Consider the following 15,682-nt stretch of genomic DNA (forward strand, 5'->3'; position numbering starts at 1 on the left):
GCACTTTCCTCTGAGAATAGTGGATTATATTTTATATTGATTCATCGTATCATCAGACTCATTGTTTAGCCTTATATGTGTTTTAAAATAATGAAAACTTTCTTGTTTTCTAAATTCAAATAGTAGGCATTAACAGTTCTGAATGCAAACAATTCCTCATAGCCCACCACTAACTAAATAGAAGTAGAGAGGACTCTGGAAACAGACAAATGAAAGTTAAAATTATAAAGAAAACTCCCAGAACAAAGAGGCACTTTTAACTGCATATATAAATTATTGGTGTGCAATCTTATGGTAAAAGTTTAACTTGCCATCATTATGTAGATTCATTCATTATATAATTATCCATTATGTAAAGCCATTATGGAAATTCACAAACGCTCCACATAGAGTGCAACTCTACAATGGAACCAGAACCATAGCTTGTAATCTGAAGATCTCATATTGTTGAAATGTCATCAGCATAAATTGCTGGTTTTACTAAATTTTTCTTCCTAACATTAAAGAGTAAAGTGCAGTGTCAGGATTGCAAACCTGAAAAAAGACTCTTAAAGAATTACAGTGTTTGGGCGACAGGCTGCCAGCTTGAGAGGATCACACACACAGCCTCTTCATCATACCATCCTTGGTGTTGGCCCAGCACTCAAGTGTTTCAGAGACTTTCTTTCACAAAAGGGGAATGACAATAGAATCAAGAGCACTAATAGAAAGTAATAGCTTCTCGGGGCGCCTGGGTGGCTCAGTCAGTTGAGCGGCCGACTTCGCTCAGGTCATGATCTCGCGGTCCGTGAGTTCGAGCCCTGCATCGGGCTCTGTACTGACAGCTCAGAGCCTGGAGCCTGTTTCAGATTCTGTGTCTCCCTCTCTCTGACCCTCCCCCGTTCATGCTCTGTCTCTCTCTGTCTCAAAAATAAATAAACATTAAAAAAAAAAGTGTTAAAAAAAAAGAAAGTAATAGCTTCTGGTTTGTACCTGTATTGACTCAAATTATTTTCAGAATTATTTTAAACAATAGATTTGAATGGTACACATCGTTTTTGTTGATAATTTTCATTTTTTATAGCTTTCTATTTTTTCTGATAATTAACATTTCTGTCTTAATTCTCTTTAAAGGTTATAGAAGTTTTAATGTGCTAAACCTGTATGTCTTACAGCTAGGAAATAAAATTTCAAACCTAAACTTCTTTTAAAGTATCTAAGGCAGGGGTCAGCCAACTCTTAAAAAAACAGACATTGGGGCTCCTGGGTGGCTCAAGCGGTTACGCGTACGACTTCAGCTCAGGTCATGATCTCACGGCTTGTGAGTTAGAGCCCTGTATCGGGCTCTGTGCTGACAGCTCAGAGCCTGGAGGCTGCTTTGGATTCTGTGTCTCCCTCTCTCTCTGCCCCTCTCCTGCTCGTGCTCTCTCTCTCTCTCTCAAAAATAAATGAACATTAAAATAATAATAATAAAAAAAGAACAGACAATAAATTGTTTAGGCTTTGTGGACCATATGGTTTCTACTGCAACTACTCAACTCTACCTTGTAGTACTGAGAAAGCAGTCAAAGGCTATATGTAAAGTTGATAGCATGGCTATGTTCCAACAATAATGACAACAACAACAACAACAAACTTCATCTACAGAAATAGAAAGTAAAGCCAGTTGGCCCACAGGCTTTAGCTTGCTAACCCATGGTCTAATGAATACTGACTTTGTTATCCTGAAATGGCTCTCTTTTGACAATCTTAAAATCCTTAATATTCCTTAGTTTGGCAATATCTGTTATATTCCTAATGGACAGTTTATACTATTTATTTTATAGCTGGGGACGTATAGCAATACTTACAGCAAGCATGGAAAACACTCGTTTTTAGTTTTCAAAAGTTCTATACGTCAATCCACATGATTTCCAAATGTTGTCTTAAGGTTATTTTAAGGCTACTTGAATGTTAAATAAGTGTATGTCTTATTAAACTCAGTATTCTATCCCAAGCAGAAACATCCTTTAAGAATAAAGGCAAAATCAAGATGTTCTCAGATGAAGTCTATTCTGAGAGAATATCTTTAGTGGACCTACCATAAAAGCATGGCTAAAGGAAGTTTTCTAAATAAAAGGAAGAATAACAGAATAGATAAATACAAAATACTTCCCTTCTTTTGAGTTTTCTAATATATGTTTGGCAGTTGAAACAAAAACTATACCACTGTATGTAGAGAAATATTTAAGATTACTATATCAAAAAAGCAGGAGAATAAATGTAGGTAAGGTTTCTATACTTCACTGGAACTAGTAAAATATGGATACCTGTAGACTATGATAAATTATGCTTATATGATACAATACTATTAAATTTATGCAAAGAAGCACACTCAAAAACCCTATGGATAAGACAAAGCAGATTTCAAAAATGGCCAAGTAACTCACAGAAAGGCAGGAAAAAGAAAACAGAGAGAAAAACTAGAGGGAACAAACAGAAAACAACAACAAAATAAGATACCAGTCATAAGCCCAAGCAAAGGTGTCACGCGATTGATTTCAGAAAAGAATAACTGGAGTTTGTGGACAAGATGAAGTCAATAGAGGGGAAGAGGTTAATGAGGGAGGGAGAGAGAGAATGTTTAATGGAATAAGGAACTGACAGGGGCACCTGGGTGGTTCAGTTGATTGAGGATCTTACCCTTGATTTTGGTTCAGGTCATGATCTCGCAGTTGGAGCCCTGCGTCAGGCTCTGCATTGAGGTGCAAAGTCTGCTGGGGATGCTCTCCCACTCTCTCTCTGCCCCTCCCTGTGCTTGTGCTATCTTTCAAAATAAATGAATATACTTAAAAAGAACCGACAAATGGGAAAGGATGAATGGAATCCAGTACATAAAAGGACAAAACGACATGAACAAACAGTCTTTATCTTCAGTTCAGCAATAGCCTTAACTCTTATGGATAATTAGGGTGATATATTCCATCAAACAGCACTAGGCATACGGAAATTAGACAAAAGAGAGTTTAAGACATACAATCCAGTGTTTACGATCGGATTTTGCTCCAGAGCTAAAAGAATATCTTTGTCAGCTAATAAACACCAACAGGGTAGAGTGAGAACATTTCTGGAGATTCCAGATATCAAAGTATAAAAAGAAACTAGGAAGCAAAGATTAAGATAAGCAGCAATGAATAATAAATGGATATTTGATAGAGGCTTTCAAAATGCCTCATATTTGATATCTGTAATCTATTATTTTAAAATGTATCTTTTAACTTTTCCTATGTTTTTTTCTTGAGTGGATCTAGATTTATTAATCTAATGATGTATGATTAAGAATTTTATTTTGCTTTTATATTCAAAATCAGATGACTTGTGTAAATTTGTCAATGTTCTCTAAAAGTTTTAAGTGAGTTTTAGCTTTATGATACCCTCATTTGAGAGCAGCTATGTGAAATGCATTCAAGAGTTGTAAGTAAGCCCCTCAATTTTAGAAACAGGGTTGGAGATTCCATTTGATCAAAAGTTTAAACACATTTCAGTAGTAAATTAACCACTAATACTACATGATATTTACTGTAAGTCACCGACTCTGTTCAATGCTCTATACTATTCCATTTAATACTCATAACAATTCTGGCACAATTAGTACCACCATGTTATGTGTAAAGTTTAAAGGAGTTAACAGTTTTGTCAAAGATTTTACAGTGTGTAAGATGAAGATCTGGGTCTCAAACTCAGTTCTGACTGATGTAAAGTTCATGATCTTAACCACTGTACTATACTAGCACCGTCTGATGCCTAAGAAATTGTGGGTAGGAAACTTCATTATTAGAATTCCCTTAGGGATTATATTAAATTACCTTACCTTACTTTAAATTACATGAAATTGAATTACCTTAGATTACAAATTTTGAGAAATCCTTGAAAATGTCTAAGTATGTAAGAAGTTAGTCATAGATTAAAGCAGTAGTATCACTTGTAAATAAAGATGCATGAAGTTTCTATCTAAGTTTCTCATGATTGAACAGTTAATTGCCTCCTTATGTTCTGCTTGACATAAATACTTTTTACCATTCATTCTGTAATCACCTTTTGTATGCACACTACGTTCCAGGCCCTATCCCAGGATTGTTAGATAAAACCAAACAAAATATGGTTAATTTTTTGCACTAAAGTTATTTAAGTTCTTTTGGTTAATAGAGTATCATAGAAAATAGTCTAGATGTCTGAGTTTCTGATAATTTTACTGTAAAACAGGTGAACAGGGTTATATATTTGAAGCCAATGTATACTTATTATAACCCCAAGTATACTGTATCCAACTATCTGAAGTAATGTAAAATCTCTGATTCCACAGATAGGGCAATTAAAATACAAGATGAACCTGGCATATTTTGCCATGCCAGAAAGCATCAAAGTGTTGAAAAAAAAATGATGGTAACACATCAAAAGGACATGGGAATCAGAATGAAGTGACTTCTACTCACCAAATAAGGGACAATTGGAGAATCAAAATAACCAAAGACAGTAATGAAATATAAAAAGTTTAAAAAAGTTGGGAATCCTTGAGCCTCCACCATTATAAATAGATAAAGTAATAAATAAGTAAGAAATAGGGGAAGTCAGGTTAATGATTGCAGTGGAATGCCAAGCGCTGACTGGTAAAAGTAGGATTGCTCAAGCTAGAAAAATCATCATTTTGTAATCATCAGAGTAAAGATTAGTTCACAAAAGAATCACTGGTAATGCAAAATCTAAGGGGAAGGTTAACAAGCAACAGACATTTGCATTTTAAGGGTTTAAAATCTCTCCAATACTGCTTAGTGGTAGCATGGCGAAAGGAAGAGAGAGAGAGAGAGAGAGAACTATGCAATGCAGAAATCAGACACCTTGATTAGGTAATCAAAATTACATCACAAATGAGGGACAGATGGATATCCTGCGCCTGTGGATATCATTCCCTGAGAAGGCCACAACTTCACTTGTTTCGTCCCAGATGGGCATGACTAGAACCTAATCCCGAGGAAGCAGGAGTCAAACCCCAAATGAGAACACATCCTGTTAAAAAAGAAGGGGATGGCACATTCAGTGCTGAAAAATGTCAATGTTTGGTAATGCCATTAGGAATTAGACCCCAGAATAAAGAGGACTGAAGGGATGTGACAACAAAATAAGATACTTGGATTTCGTACTTAGAGGGAAAAAAAATCTATACAGAACGTTATTCCATCAATTGACAAAATTGGAATATGAGTAACAATGGGACAAAAGTATGATACCAATGTTAAATGCACGTAAGTTGAAAACAGCATCTTGGTTACATAAAAGAATGCCCTTAGTCTTCAGAAACACACACTGACATAACTAGGAAGAAAAGGCCATGATGTATGCAGATTGTTTTCAAATGGTTCAATGAAAAAATATATAAATTTTCATATACTCTACACACAGCAAATGTTGAAGCAAATGGGAAAAATGATGGATGAAATCAAGTAAAGGATGTAGGGCATAGTTTGTATTATTTCTGTAACAATTTTTACATGAATTTGAAATTAATTTTTAGATATAGAATAGAAAATATAGAAAGAAAGAAATCATCAACATACGTAAACTCTAAGGAAGCTCATATATACAGAAACTTCTCAAGAACGATGTTTTTGTGAAAGGTACAATGTGTTGTTTGAAGTAACAAGTAGGATGACACCTCCAGTTAGTTAAGGCAATGTGTGTGATATGCTTGAACCCACAACCTAATTTTTGTGGGGGGTGGTGGTGGGGATTAGGGAGAAGCTCTGTGGAGCTATCATCCAGTGACCATTTTTTTAGTTGATTTGTAAAACTGATATAGACCATGAACAAATCAGCAAGAATTAACAAAAGTACTGGTTAAAAAAAAATCTAAACAAATTACACATGTGCAAAAACCAGCCATTATTTCTAGTACAGACAGGGAGTGTATCTGTATCTGTTATCTGTTCCTGTGGCGACCACTATTTTTAGATACATTTTCTTTTGTGATATCGCAAAAGAAGAGAGCATACAAAATGTTGATATTCGTTAGGTAAAATATAGACAGATCAATGGAGTTTATGATTTTGCTTTAAATATAAGTATGTAAGTTTGGAGAAATTTAATAGAATTATAAGACATGTTACTTAAAGCAGAAACTCTACAGTGCTGTGCATTTGAATACAGATCATTAATAAATTATAATTTGAAATTATTGGAAGCATTTATAAATATATCGGCCATGTCTAGCTATTCACTGGAGAATAGTTAATATTTATGCTAATTTTACTCATTTGCTCTGTATGGCAGGATCAGAAAAATAAATCCATGCGCAGTTTAACTTATAAACCCAATCTGTCTTCTTTCAGCTTCATGATGTTATCCATTATCATTATTCTAATAACTTCACTAACCAACATTCACGCTATTTAATTAAACCAAAATGTATCTAAGCACTTAAAAAGAAGAATATGCATAATAACAAGCACTGCAAAGCAGGAGAGTTCAGTCCAAAATATTAATCTTAAATTATATGAAGATGAAGATTATGTGCTTCATTCTTACAAAAATTATATTGCCATATCAGATTTAAATCCCCGGAAAGATGATTAAGAATCAGCCATACATTTGCATATCACCTTATACTTTTTAAAGCACATTTATGCTTATTATCTTTTTTAAGTCTCACAATAGTTAGGCATTTTTATCATTTGATTTTTGGAAAGTAGAAAACTAGCTGAAGGAAACTGAGGCTATGAGATTTGCAATACAATTGGCTGAACTGATGTGGATGAGAACCTTGAGATAAAAGTATTTGTATCCTAACTGCTTGCCCTCGGTTTGTCTCACTTAGACCCCATAGAGAGTCCTGCCACTAATTCAGTGCTCATATACCAGTTTTATGATTCTGTAGCTGCTCTAAGGAGTGAAGTATTGGCAGTCAAGAGCACACTCCTGTTTCAGAAATAATATAGGGGCCATAATGCATATTATATAAGTATATACTGCTGTTCTATTGATTTTTTTCTCACATTCATGCTAATACTTAGCATATGATGTAAGTCTCATTAGACCGACTGCATAAATGAGGAAACTCAAAGACACTTAAGGACAAGTGATACTAAGGACAGCATTAGCAGATAAAATGGATGTGGCCATTGTACTCTTTCTACACCTACATGAAGGGTGATTTTCTGATTTCTTTAAAAGCAGTTTCATCACACTAGCCTTGTTAGAGCTATTTCCACCAAAACTATAAGACAAATAAAATCAGATTTCACTTATCGAGTATGTGGTGGGATCCTATCCATTAAAAGTACCACTGTTATTTCCAGGGTACAACTCAAAGCTATATAGTTCAAATATTTAATCTTTACACAAATTGGTAATGCTGTGAAGAGTGGCTGTGAAAACAGCCTTGTTTTGATGATGATTATACCCAACTTCCTAAAGTTGACTTAATGTCTTTAGGAGAACGTGCACTGTAGCAGAAGCACCCGAAACCCATACAAAATGTTACGTCCCTTAATTTCACCTACCTCTGTGGTCTTGTACAAGTTACTTAAAGTCTTGGGTTTTCAGATTCCTCATCAGTTAAAATTTAATTCTAAATGCCAAATCCTTGATTCTGAACTGCATTTTGAAATTAGACCCAGCAACCTCATAATTTGTATAATTTCATTCTCTCTTGATTACCTTAGCAGTTCACGCTGGCCTATTAACATGTGAATGACGACTGAATAAAAGCCTTACACATTTAAATGAAGATATTTCTCTTGTGATATTTCCATTTGAGCTTTATGTCTATTGATTTGTGATTATCCAGTACACTAAAATGAAAATAACCTTGACTAAGAACCAAGAGACATAGATTCTAATCTGGGCTCTGACAGAAACCGTTCATTTAACTTCTGTGAACTACAGTGCCTTTAGGCATAAAGATTCAGTATAAAAATATGTATCCTGTTTATCTCACAAAAAATATGTAAAAAATATAAGTTGACTCTTAGGTTCTGAACATCGAGGTTACAGAATAATAATGAGCAATGGTTCAAACAACACTGATATATTTCTGCTTTACCTGATGGTGAGATGTGCCGCCAAGAAATGGAAGGCTCTGGTTTCCCAGTGGCCAAACAAGTAAGGGTGACATTGGTTCCTTCATTGATGGTCATATCGCTTGAGATGTCATATATCTTCGGAGGAACTGAAATGACAAAACATTCAGTGGTCAGCAAAATACAGTAAAATTCTATTGAACTAAACATGATCAACTCCACGATATTATACCTACAGCCCATGTTCACCACTCAAAATAGAGATTCTCTGGATTGTTAGGACTCTCCTAGAGTTTTCTGTATGTTGGCTGGTTTTATTTGTTCGCCAATTTTTAGATATTGAATACTTCAGCATAAATGAATTAATAACAAAAAAGTTTGAATTTTTGAATTTTACTTCAATTAAAATTTTATTGTCCATACTTGTATTGGACACTGCAATATAGCCAATCTAGCTGTTCCACCTATGTATCTCCACTATAATGATGGCTTTCTTGATGAGATGATTTAATAAGAATGGAAATTTGGAAGAAACTTAAAATAGCAGAACAGTTGCTCTTTTAAAAGCTAAGTGAGGTAAAACATATATAGGATTAGGAGGTAAGGGGTGCTTGGGTGGCTCAGTCGGTTGAGCATCTGACTCTTGTCAGATCTGACTCAGGTCATGATCTCATGGTTCGTGGGACTGAGTCCTGCGTTGTCAGTGTGGAACTTGGGATGTTCTCTCTCCCTGTCTCTCTCTCTCTCTGCCCCTGCCCTGCTTGTGAGCAAGTGAGTGCCCACCTGCACTCTTTCTCTCAAAATAAATAAACATTTAAAAAAGATTTCAGGGTTACAAAAGCATTTGGGACCTCAATTTTCAATCTGCCAATTAGTAGGGGTGGACTTACTAACCATTTATATTTGAAGGGGCTCCATTTCTAAGGGCTTGAAAAGTGTCTTCTTGTCAGGGAAGGCTGGAAACTGCTGGTTAAAACAGATCTCTTTACCCTGGGATTTCTTAGAACCTTTGTTATGCTTACTGTAAATCTCCAAGAATGAAGGGGAAAAGTTCTTATTGTATTTCTTTGTATGTTCTTTTTTTTTCCCCCCTCATGTACTAGACTATGTATGCTTTTATCCAAGAGCATTTGAAAAAACCGGTGACCATGGAATATACTTTGGGAATGCTGGATAGGAAAATCCCTAAATGAACTTCCAATTAAACTGTCCATATCCTTTCAAATATCAGATGGTCTCTCACTTCATCCTCAAATGCCATGGATACGAATCCTGGGTTCTCTACCAGCTGTGTTATCCAGGGCAGTTTACGTCTGTATCTCAGCCTCCGTGTCTTCATGTGAAAGATGAAACCCATATAGCTGCTGTGAGGATTAAATAAACCACTGTATTTTAAAGAACTTAGTAAAGCACCTGGCATCAGTATTAGCTATCATTATTAAATGCCCTAGGACACATATGTGATTTTTGAATTTCATTTCAGTACTGCCCTTTTCCTGTGCTTTCACCAACTCATCACTTTGGCAGTGTGTAAGACCAGCTTGTGCCATAAGTTTTAGTTTACTCTACACAAATTATAGTATGTTGAAGTTCCAGGTAAAAACCAAAAATTGGCAATTAGATGTCTTCATAATTTTTAGACAAATAAGCCTTTTATTGGAATTCTTTTAATTGTTCCATTCTTAGGCTTTCTTTATGCAAAAGATATGTTTTCACAGCTATTTTTAAAAAGGTAATTAAAATTTGTCACAGGGATAAATTAAATTATCTATACTTTGAATATCATCTTAGATTTTTTTAATAAAACCAATATTCCATTACCAAAAAACCCCTAGAATGATTTGATTATAAATATAAAGTATTTGATTATATATAACTGTAGCTAAGATTTAGGAAAAAGCTTATTCCTAACTAATATACCATTGTAACTGTTTCTAAATGACATTCTTTAATTGGCATTTAAAACAAATTATCATTAAACTCTTCAGTGAGTTTTCCCAGGCAAAAATAAAAATAAAAAAAATAAGAATCATTCCAAACCGAAGACTCTTTTTAGCTTAACTGAAACAGAACAGAAATAAAAGACATTAAGATACCCTTGGAGGAAAGTAGAAAAAAGTGTGCATGACTCATTGGTGAATAGGAGAACTAATAAGAATCAACTTAAATTAAACAAAACCATCATCTGGATATACAGATGTAGGTGCAGGTTTGAAATAGTAAACTATGAAATACGTGTGTACATATGTACATATATAAATACACACACAATTACATACACGCTAATGGTCACTATTTAAACAAAAGTTATATAGTACTTTCCTCCTTCATAGAGGAGACAGTACATAGAGATCAGTCAAGTTTATCGACGTATTCCAAGCATATAACTGACTCAATTTTGGGCAAAGGTATGTATATTTAAGAAAAATGATGGAATGCCACAAGACCATGAATTCTATCCTGTATATTATTTTGTCAATTCTATCTGATCTTAAGAGTTAGTTTACTCTTTACATGTCTACCTATATTTAAAGTGGTAAACATGAGTGGTAAACTAATATTAAGCACACTATTTGGCTTCACAGAGAAACAACTAAGTCCCTTAGCAATAAACTTAGATTTGACATTTAACTTTGGGAAATTGTGTGGTGGGGATGAGTGTTGAATTCCAGGTGTGACATGTCATCTCAGTGATGGCAATTGCCTCCAGGGGCCTCATAAGTCAGGATATGTTACAGGGAAGAAACATCTGGAAAGAGGATGTTAGCAAAGGAAAATCCCTCTGGCAAGGCTCTTCTCCCTAGAATGCATCACCTGTTGGCAGCAGATGCTGTGTGTGAAGAGGGCCAATGAAATCCTTCACATGCACTGTAGCTCGTGGAGGCAAAAACAGGTGTTGCTTTGCTGACTGTTCAAAGCCATTTTATATTCAGTTCAAGACTGCAAACTTTTGCTGAGTATTGTGGAAGGAATAATTCTGGACTCACAGGAAATCCAAAATTTTCAAGGCATAATCCTTGCCCTCAAGGAACTTAAAATTAAAAGAAGGAGGCAATTAGGTAAGTAATGAAGAGAAGACAAATATTTTCCATGTTTTCCTTTCCCATTTTACATGAGTAACACATGTCTAATAGGTATGCCTTGTGCGACCAAATCAGCAGACATTAGTTTTATGTTGGTTTCCTTTAAAGAGAACCATGTAGGATAGTTTATGCACAAAGTTATTCAGTGTGGTACTATTTATAATAGAGAAAAACTATTAATGGCCTCAATGTAGGATGACAGAAATAGAGGTATTGTTAGCTCTGCATCTAGAATAAGGAATGGTATTGGGAAAGGACTTGGGATGATCTGAGGCAGCATCATGCTAGGAGAAAACAGAAGAGAAAAAAAGATGCTTTTACTTTGGGTAACAAGAGCAGGGAAGAATGGTAATGCCTCAGGCATCTTAAGATCATTCAGTTCTGATGGGTGTCCCTGGGTTATAGTTTGTGTATAAATCATGCATGCACACAGGTCGGGAGGACTCTGTTGAGCTCTGTGAGTGACAAAGCAGCATGTCTATAGTATTTCCAATACACTATGCACTTGCATAGAAAAACAGAACAATGAGGAGAGTTAAAATATCTTATTATTCTAGGTGTATGTTCCTTTTCCATATGCCTTATCTTAAACTCTCTCAAACTCTTTTCATTTAGAAATTGAGCTGAAAAATCATTTGTCTGTAAAGGTGCATAAGTGTTCAATCAATTCAACAATTTTTAAATCACTAAGTAAGTACAGATTTTAGTAACATTTTGAGTTGCTGTGCACATGTTTATGACCTAGAGCAGAATAATAAAGGAATAAATTAGTCATCTAAATGTAAACTTGTTTAATTCATAGGAAGAAATTATTATAACATTATCATCACTGTTATCATCATCATGATACCATAAGTAAAAACAATGAAGTTATAGATTTCATACTGAATCACAGAATATCTCTCTCCTAAGGGGACCTTTATTGGGGATTCTTATGACTTTGCAACTGTGTTCATAATTAATTGTTCTATGTCACCAGTTACAGAATTGAAGAACATTGGAAACTTTCTAAACAACAGAGGTTGGAAGATTGTGTTAGGATGGAGTGTTTTTTGAAATTCCCATATACATTTAAGGGAGTAACTCTTGGATCCTCAAATTGATCATCTGCTTTGCCTTTAATTACTTGCAGGCCTCAAATTCAACTACTACCTAGTACTGCGTCCTCAACGCCTATTCGCCTCACCATGGTGAGGGGATAATGCATATTTAGGTGAATCTCTCGATTTCAATTTACTAAAGGTAATTTAAACTTCTGTTTAGTTTCACTTTCACTAAAAAATGTGCAGTCTGACCTGCCCCGACTGCCTTCTCTCAGTTCAGCCATCTATCACAGTGTCCTCAGGCAGGGTATGGAGCAGTATCAGTAAGGAAAATTGTAGAATATATATCCAAACCAAAAACTAATGATTTCTACAGGGCCAGCCATTTGGGATTATCCTGCACCATTTGCACCATCATGTGCAACTGAGTTTGTGAGTGGCTTCATCTGTTTTTTGTTTTTAAAGTGCACCCATTTTTATCTACATATAAATAAAATAAGTCTTTCACTTGTTTGTTTAATGAGCAGCCTTCACAGAGTTAACTTCAATTTCTTCTAAGAATCCATCTTGTAGTCTGGAACATAACCAATAAAAATTTGAGAAGTCAACATAAGGATGACTATGAGACTATGATTCATATGAATCATTTGAATCATATGAGCCTAGTGTTTTATCATATTAAATGTGCAGATGACTTTGAGAAGTAATAAACACAACATCGTTCACACCCATACCAAGTTCCGTGAGATGTGAGGCTGGGTCACACATAACACTGAAAACCTTAGATGATATATTTGATGATTATCTTAACTGTAAGTGCAAGACAGTGACTATTTGGATTGGGAAAGTTGTGTTGGCTCACTAGAATCAATTAAATGGCCCATCAAGTTCTTAAGATGTGAGAGTCAATGAAAGACCACAGCACATACAAATCCATGTGGAAGTCTTCTTTGAATATACAGGGATTAAAAAAAATGGATGAAGTACATACTTAATCTGGCCCCAAACATTCACAGATTATTGAAGGAAACATCAGTTCAGTATTTACCATAACCACAATATTCTTGGCATAAAACCCACTTGTTTCCTCAGGGTGTAAAAATCACAGCAGTGTTTTGTAGGCAAGTGCACTCTTCACATCATTCTCTGAAGCTATTCCTAAAATCATTTAAAAGCTTCCATATATCTATTTGGATTATGCACACGGTCACCAGATCTGTTCTACAAATATGTTCACTAGGCCAAACAATAAATAGAAATAAAAGTTATTCTATGTCTCTGGTGTCTTGCTTGACTTAACTTTCTTCACAGTGACTTCTTTCACACACAAAACTTCCTACAAAGAAGAAACACTGAGTGAAAATTTCAAGTGAATGTTAAAGGGTTAGAATTTTACCTTAAACCATTGTATCACTGATGGCTTTGATCATCTCAAAGCCAGATAGATTTTTCTGGGCATGTGTCTTATTGAAATAACAGCTTGTACCCACAACCCTCTGTCCTTCCTCACTCCTCTTATAGTTTCTTTGTTATAGCATCTCTTATATCTGTCAGTATCATTGATATTTACTTCATTGTTAATTACCTCTTCTTCTCATAGAACAGAAGTAAAGACCTTGGGTAGGAATCTAGTTTATGCAACAGCCTATCACCAACACCTAGAAAAGGTCCTGACACATGGAAAATATTCAACAAATATTTGTTTTCTTGTTCTTTTATGGTTGAGCTAATATTTCTTTGACTTTGTAATGAACATTTCCCATAGAATTTTATACCACTGCGAGAATGATGCAATATCAATATGTGAGAATATAGTGAAAATATAATTATAGTGTCAAGAGTCCTCTGTGACTTTTTTCAAGGATTCTCCAATTTGGGGGATTCAATATTCTTTTAAAAACACAGTATTTTCCTATGTCACTGCCTACCATAGTTTATGCCAGGCAAAATGTGTATGATATGGCAATAATCATATACATTTATACCCAACAGAATAGGCTGTCACATCTTAGTACTGTATATGTTGATTAGAGTTGGTTTTTTTTTGTTTGTTTGTTTTTTTGTTTTACTTAAAAAGCTATGTAAATTTGGGGTCAAAAGGATTTGACCCTAAGAGTGTATACATATTATTTCTGCCTTTTTTTCCCTTCTCCATAGATTCGGAGTCTAAGTTAGTTCGAATAAGCTATATCTCTGAAGATTTTCCAAACCGCTTGAATCAACAAGCTAGACATAACTATAAATCTTCAGAGAATTGGCGCTTTTTTGCACTCCCATCTCTGGTAATGGCTGGCAGCATCAAAAGAACAGTCTTCCTTTCCCTAGGCTGGCACTTCCCTTTTCAGTCTTGGCCAGCCCCCAGAAAGTGAAAGCAGAGCTACGTTACATAACAAACCTCCTGGAAAAGGTGCTGTTCTCAAACTGAGAGAAGAAGAAATTGTTTCAGGATTTTTTTCCTCTAAATTGGTTTGCTTGTGGGTGCCTGATGGTTTCCTGGCTTGCATCTAACTAGCAACATTGTTTTCTCCGGCTCATAGACTATAGCTGACTTTTTATAGTTTATGACATTTTAGAGATTTCTATGGCTTCTCCCCTCATTCCATCACTCAGATAGTGATAGGAGGAAAAAATAACCCAAGTGTGACTTGTAAATGCAAACTTGCCAGATTTGTGAATACCTACGGATGGAATATGCCAGTACTACTTTGGGGGGCAAAGAATATATCTGAGAAAAGATGTATCTTTCAGAATTTGGTTCAAACTTTGAATCATTTTGCTTAGCTTAGTGTTTTTCCTTTTCTAGAAAACCTATGTCCACATTTTTCTCAACTGGCTTTGCCCTTCAGGAGGTCACTATATAAAATAGTAAAATTGGCAGAGACCTATGTTAAGCCATTCATCCATCCATCCATTCCACATTTACTGAGCACCAACTTGATTAGGGAGACTAATCTTAAGTCTATGTCTAAAGAGTTAGAAAAACCTAACACTATTAACTATAATATGGAGTCATAAATCCTACAAAGTGGATTTTGTAATATAAGTTGTTTTGGGAACCCTGAGTAGTAAATCTAACTCTACCTATGGAGTCAGAATTGAAGGGGGTACTGATATTAGACAGGCTTTATGAAACAGATGGCATTTGAGTGGACTTTGTGGGTTAAAAACATTAGTTTCCTGCACCCAGTTAATCATTAAGATAATCTGATGAGTGTTTTACAATCTTGGGGTGGTGAGAGCTAGTTCAGGAGATTCTAGACCAAAAGGTGTAGAGTGAGTTCCAAAATCTATCGGCTTTATGGGAAAACAGATCTCTCCATGAACTATTCTCACCTACATTTAAAGTCTCCATTGTAATTATATAGGCCTTCCTCCAGATCCTCAGAGTCGTTATTTGCCTTCAAGGGCCTAAAATTAAAATGTAACTACCCCAAGAAGAGATGATTCCTTAATAGCTTGCATTTATTTTCAAACTTCCTGACAGCAGCAAGGAGGGTGTAGTGAGGGCACCATAGCAAAGGTAGAA

The 15,682-nt window shown here is 35.2% G+C and overlaps 1 protein-coding gene across 3 annotated transcripts in view; it reads right to left on the bottom strand.

Annotated features, from left to right (window-relative positions):
• NEGR1 (neuronal growth regulator 1) overlaps nt 1–15,682 on the bottom strand; it is an 865,642-nt gene that overhangs the window by 336,788 nt on the left and 513,172 nt on the right. For all 3 annotated transcript variants that reach the window (XM_040470638.1, XM_040470639.1, XM_040470640.1), the window contains exon 3: nt 8,054–8,179. In XM_040470638.1, the coding sequence (XP_040326572.1) occupies nt 8,054–8,179 (126 nt within the window). The remainder of the gene's footprint in view (nt 1–8,053; nt 8,180–15,682) is intronic.

The sequence above is a fragment of the Herpailurus yagouaroundi genome, unplaced genomic scaffold, assembly GCF_014898765.1.
Source record: "Herpailurus yagouaroundi ecotype Mexico unplaced genomic scaffold, PumYag 77, whole genome shotgun sequence".
NCBI classification, from domain to species: Eukaryota; Metazoa; Chordata; class Mammalia; order Carnivora; family Felidae; genus Herpailurus; species Herpailurus yagouaroundi.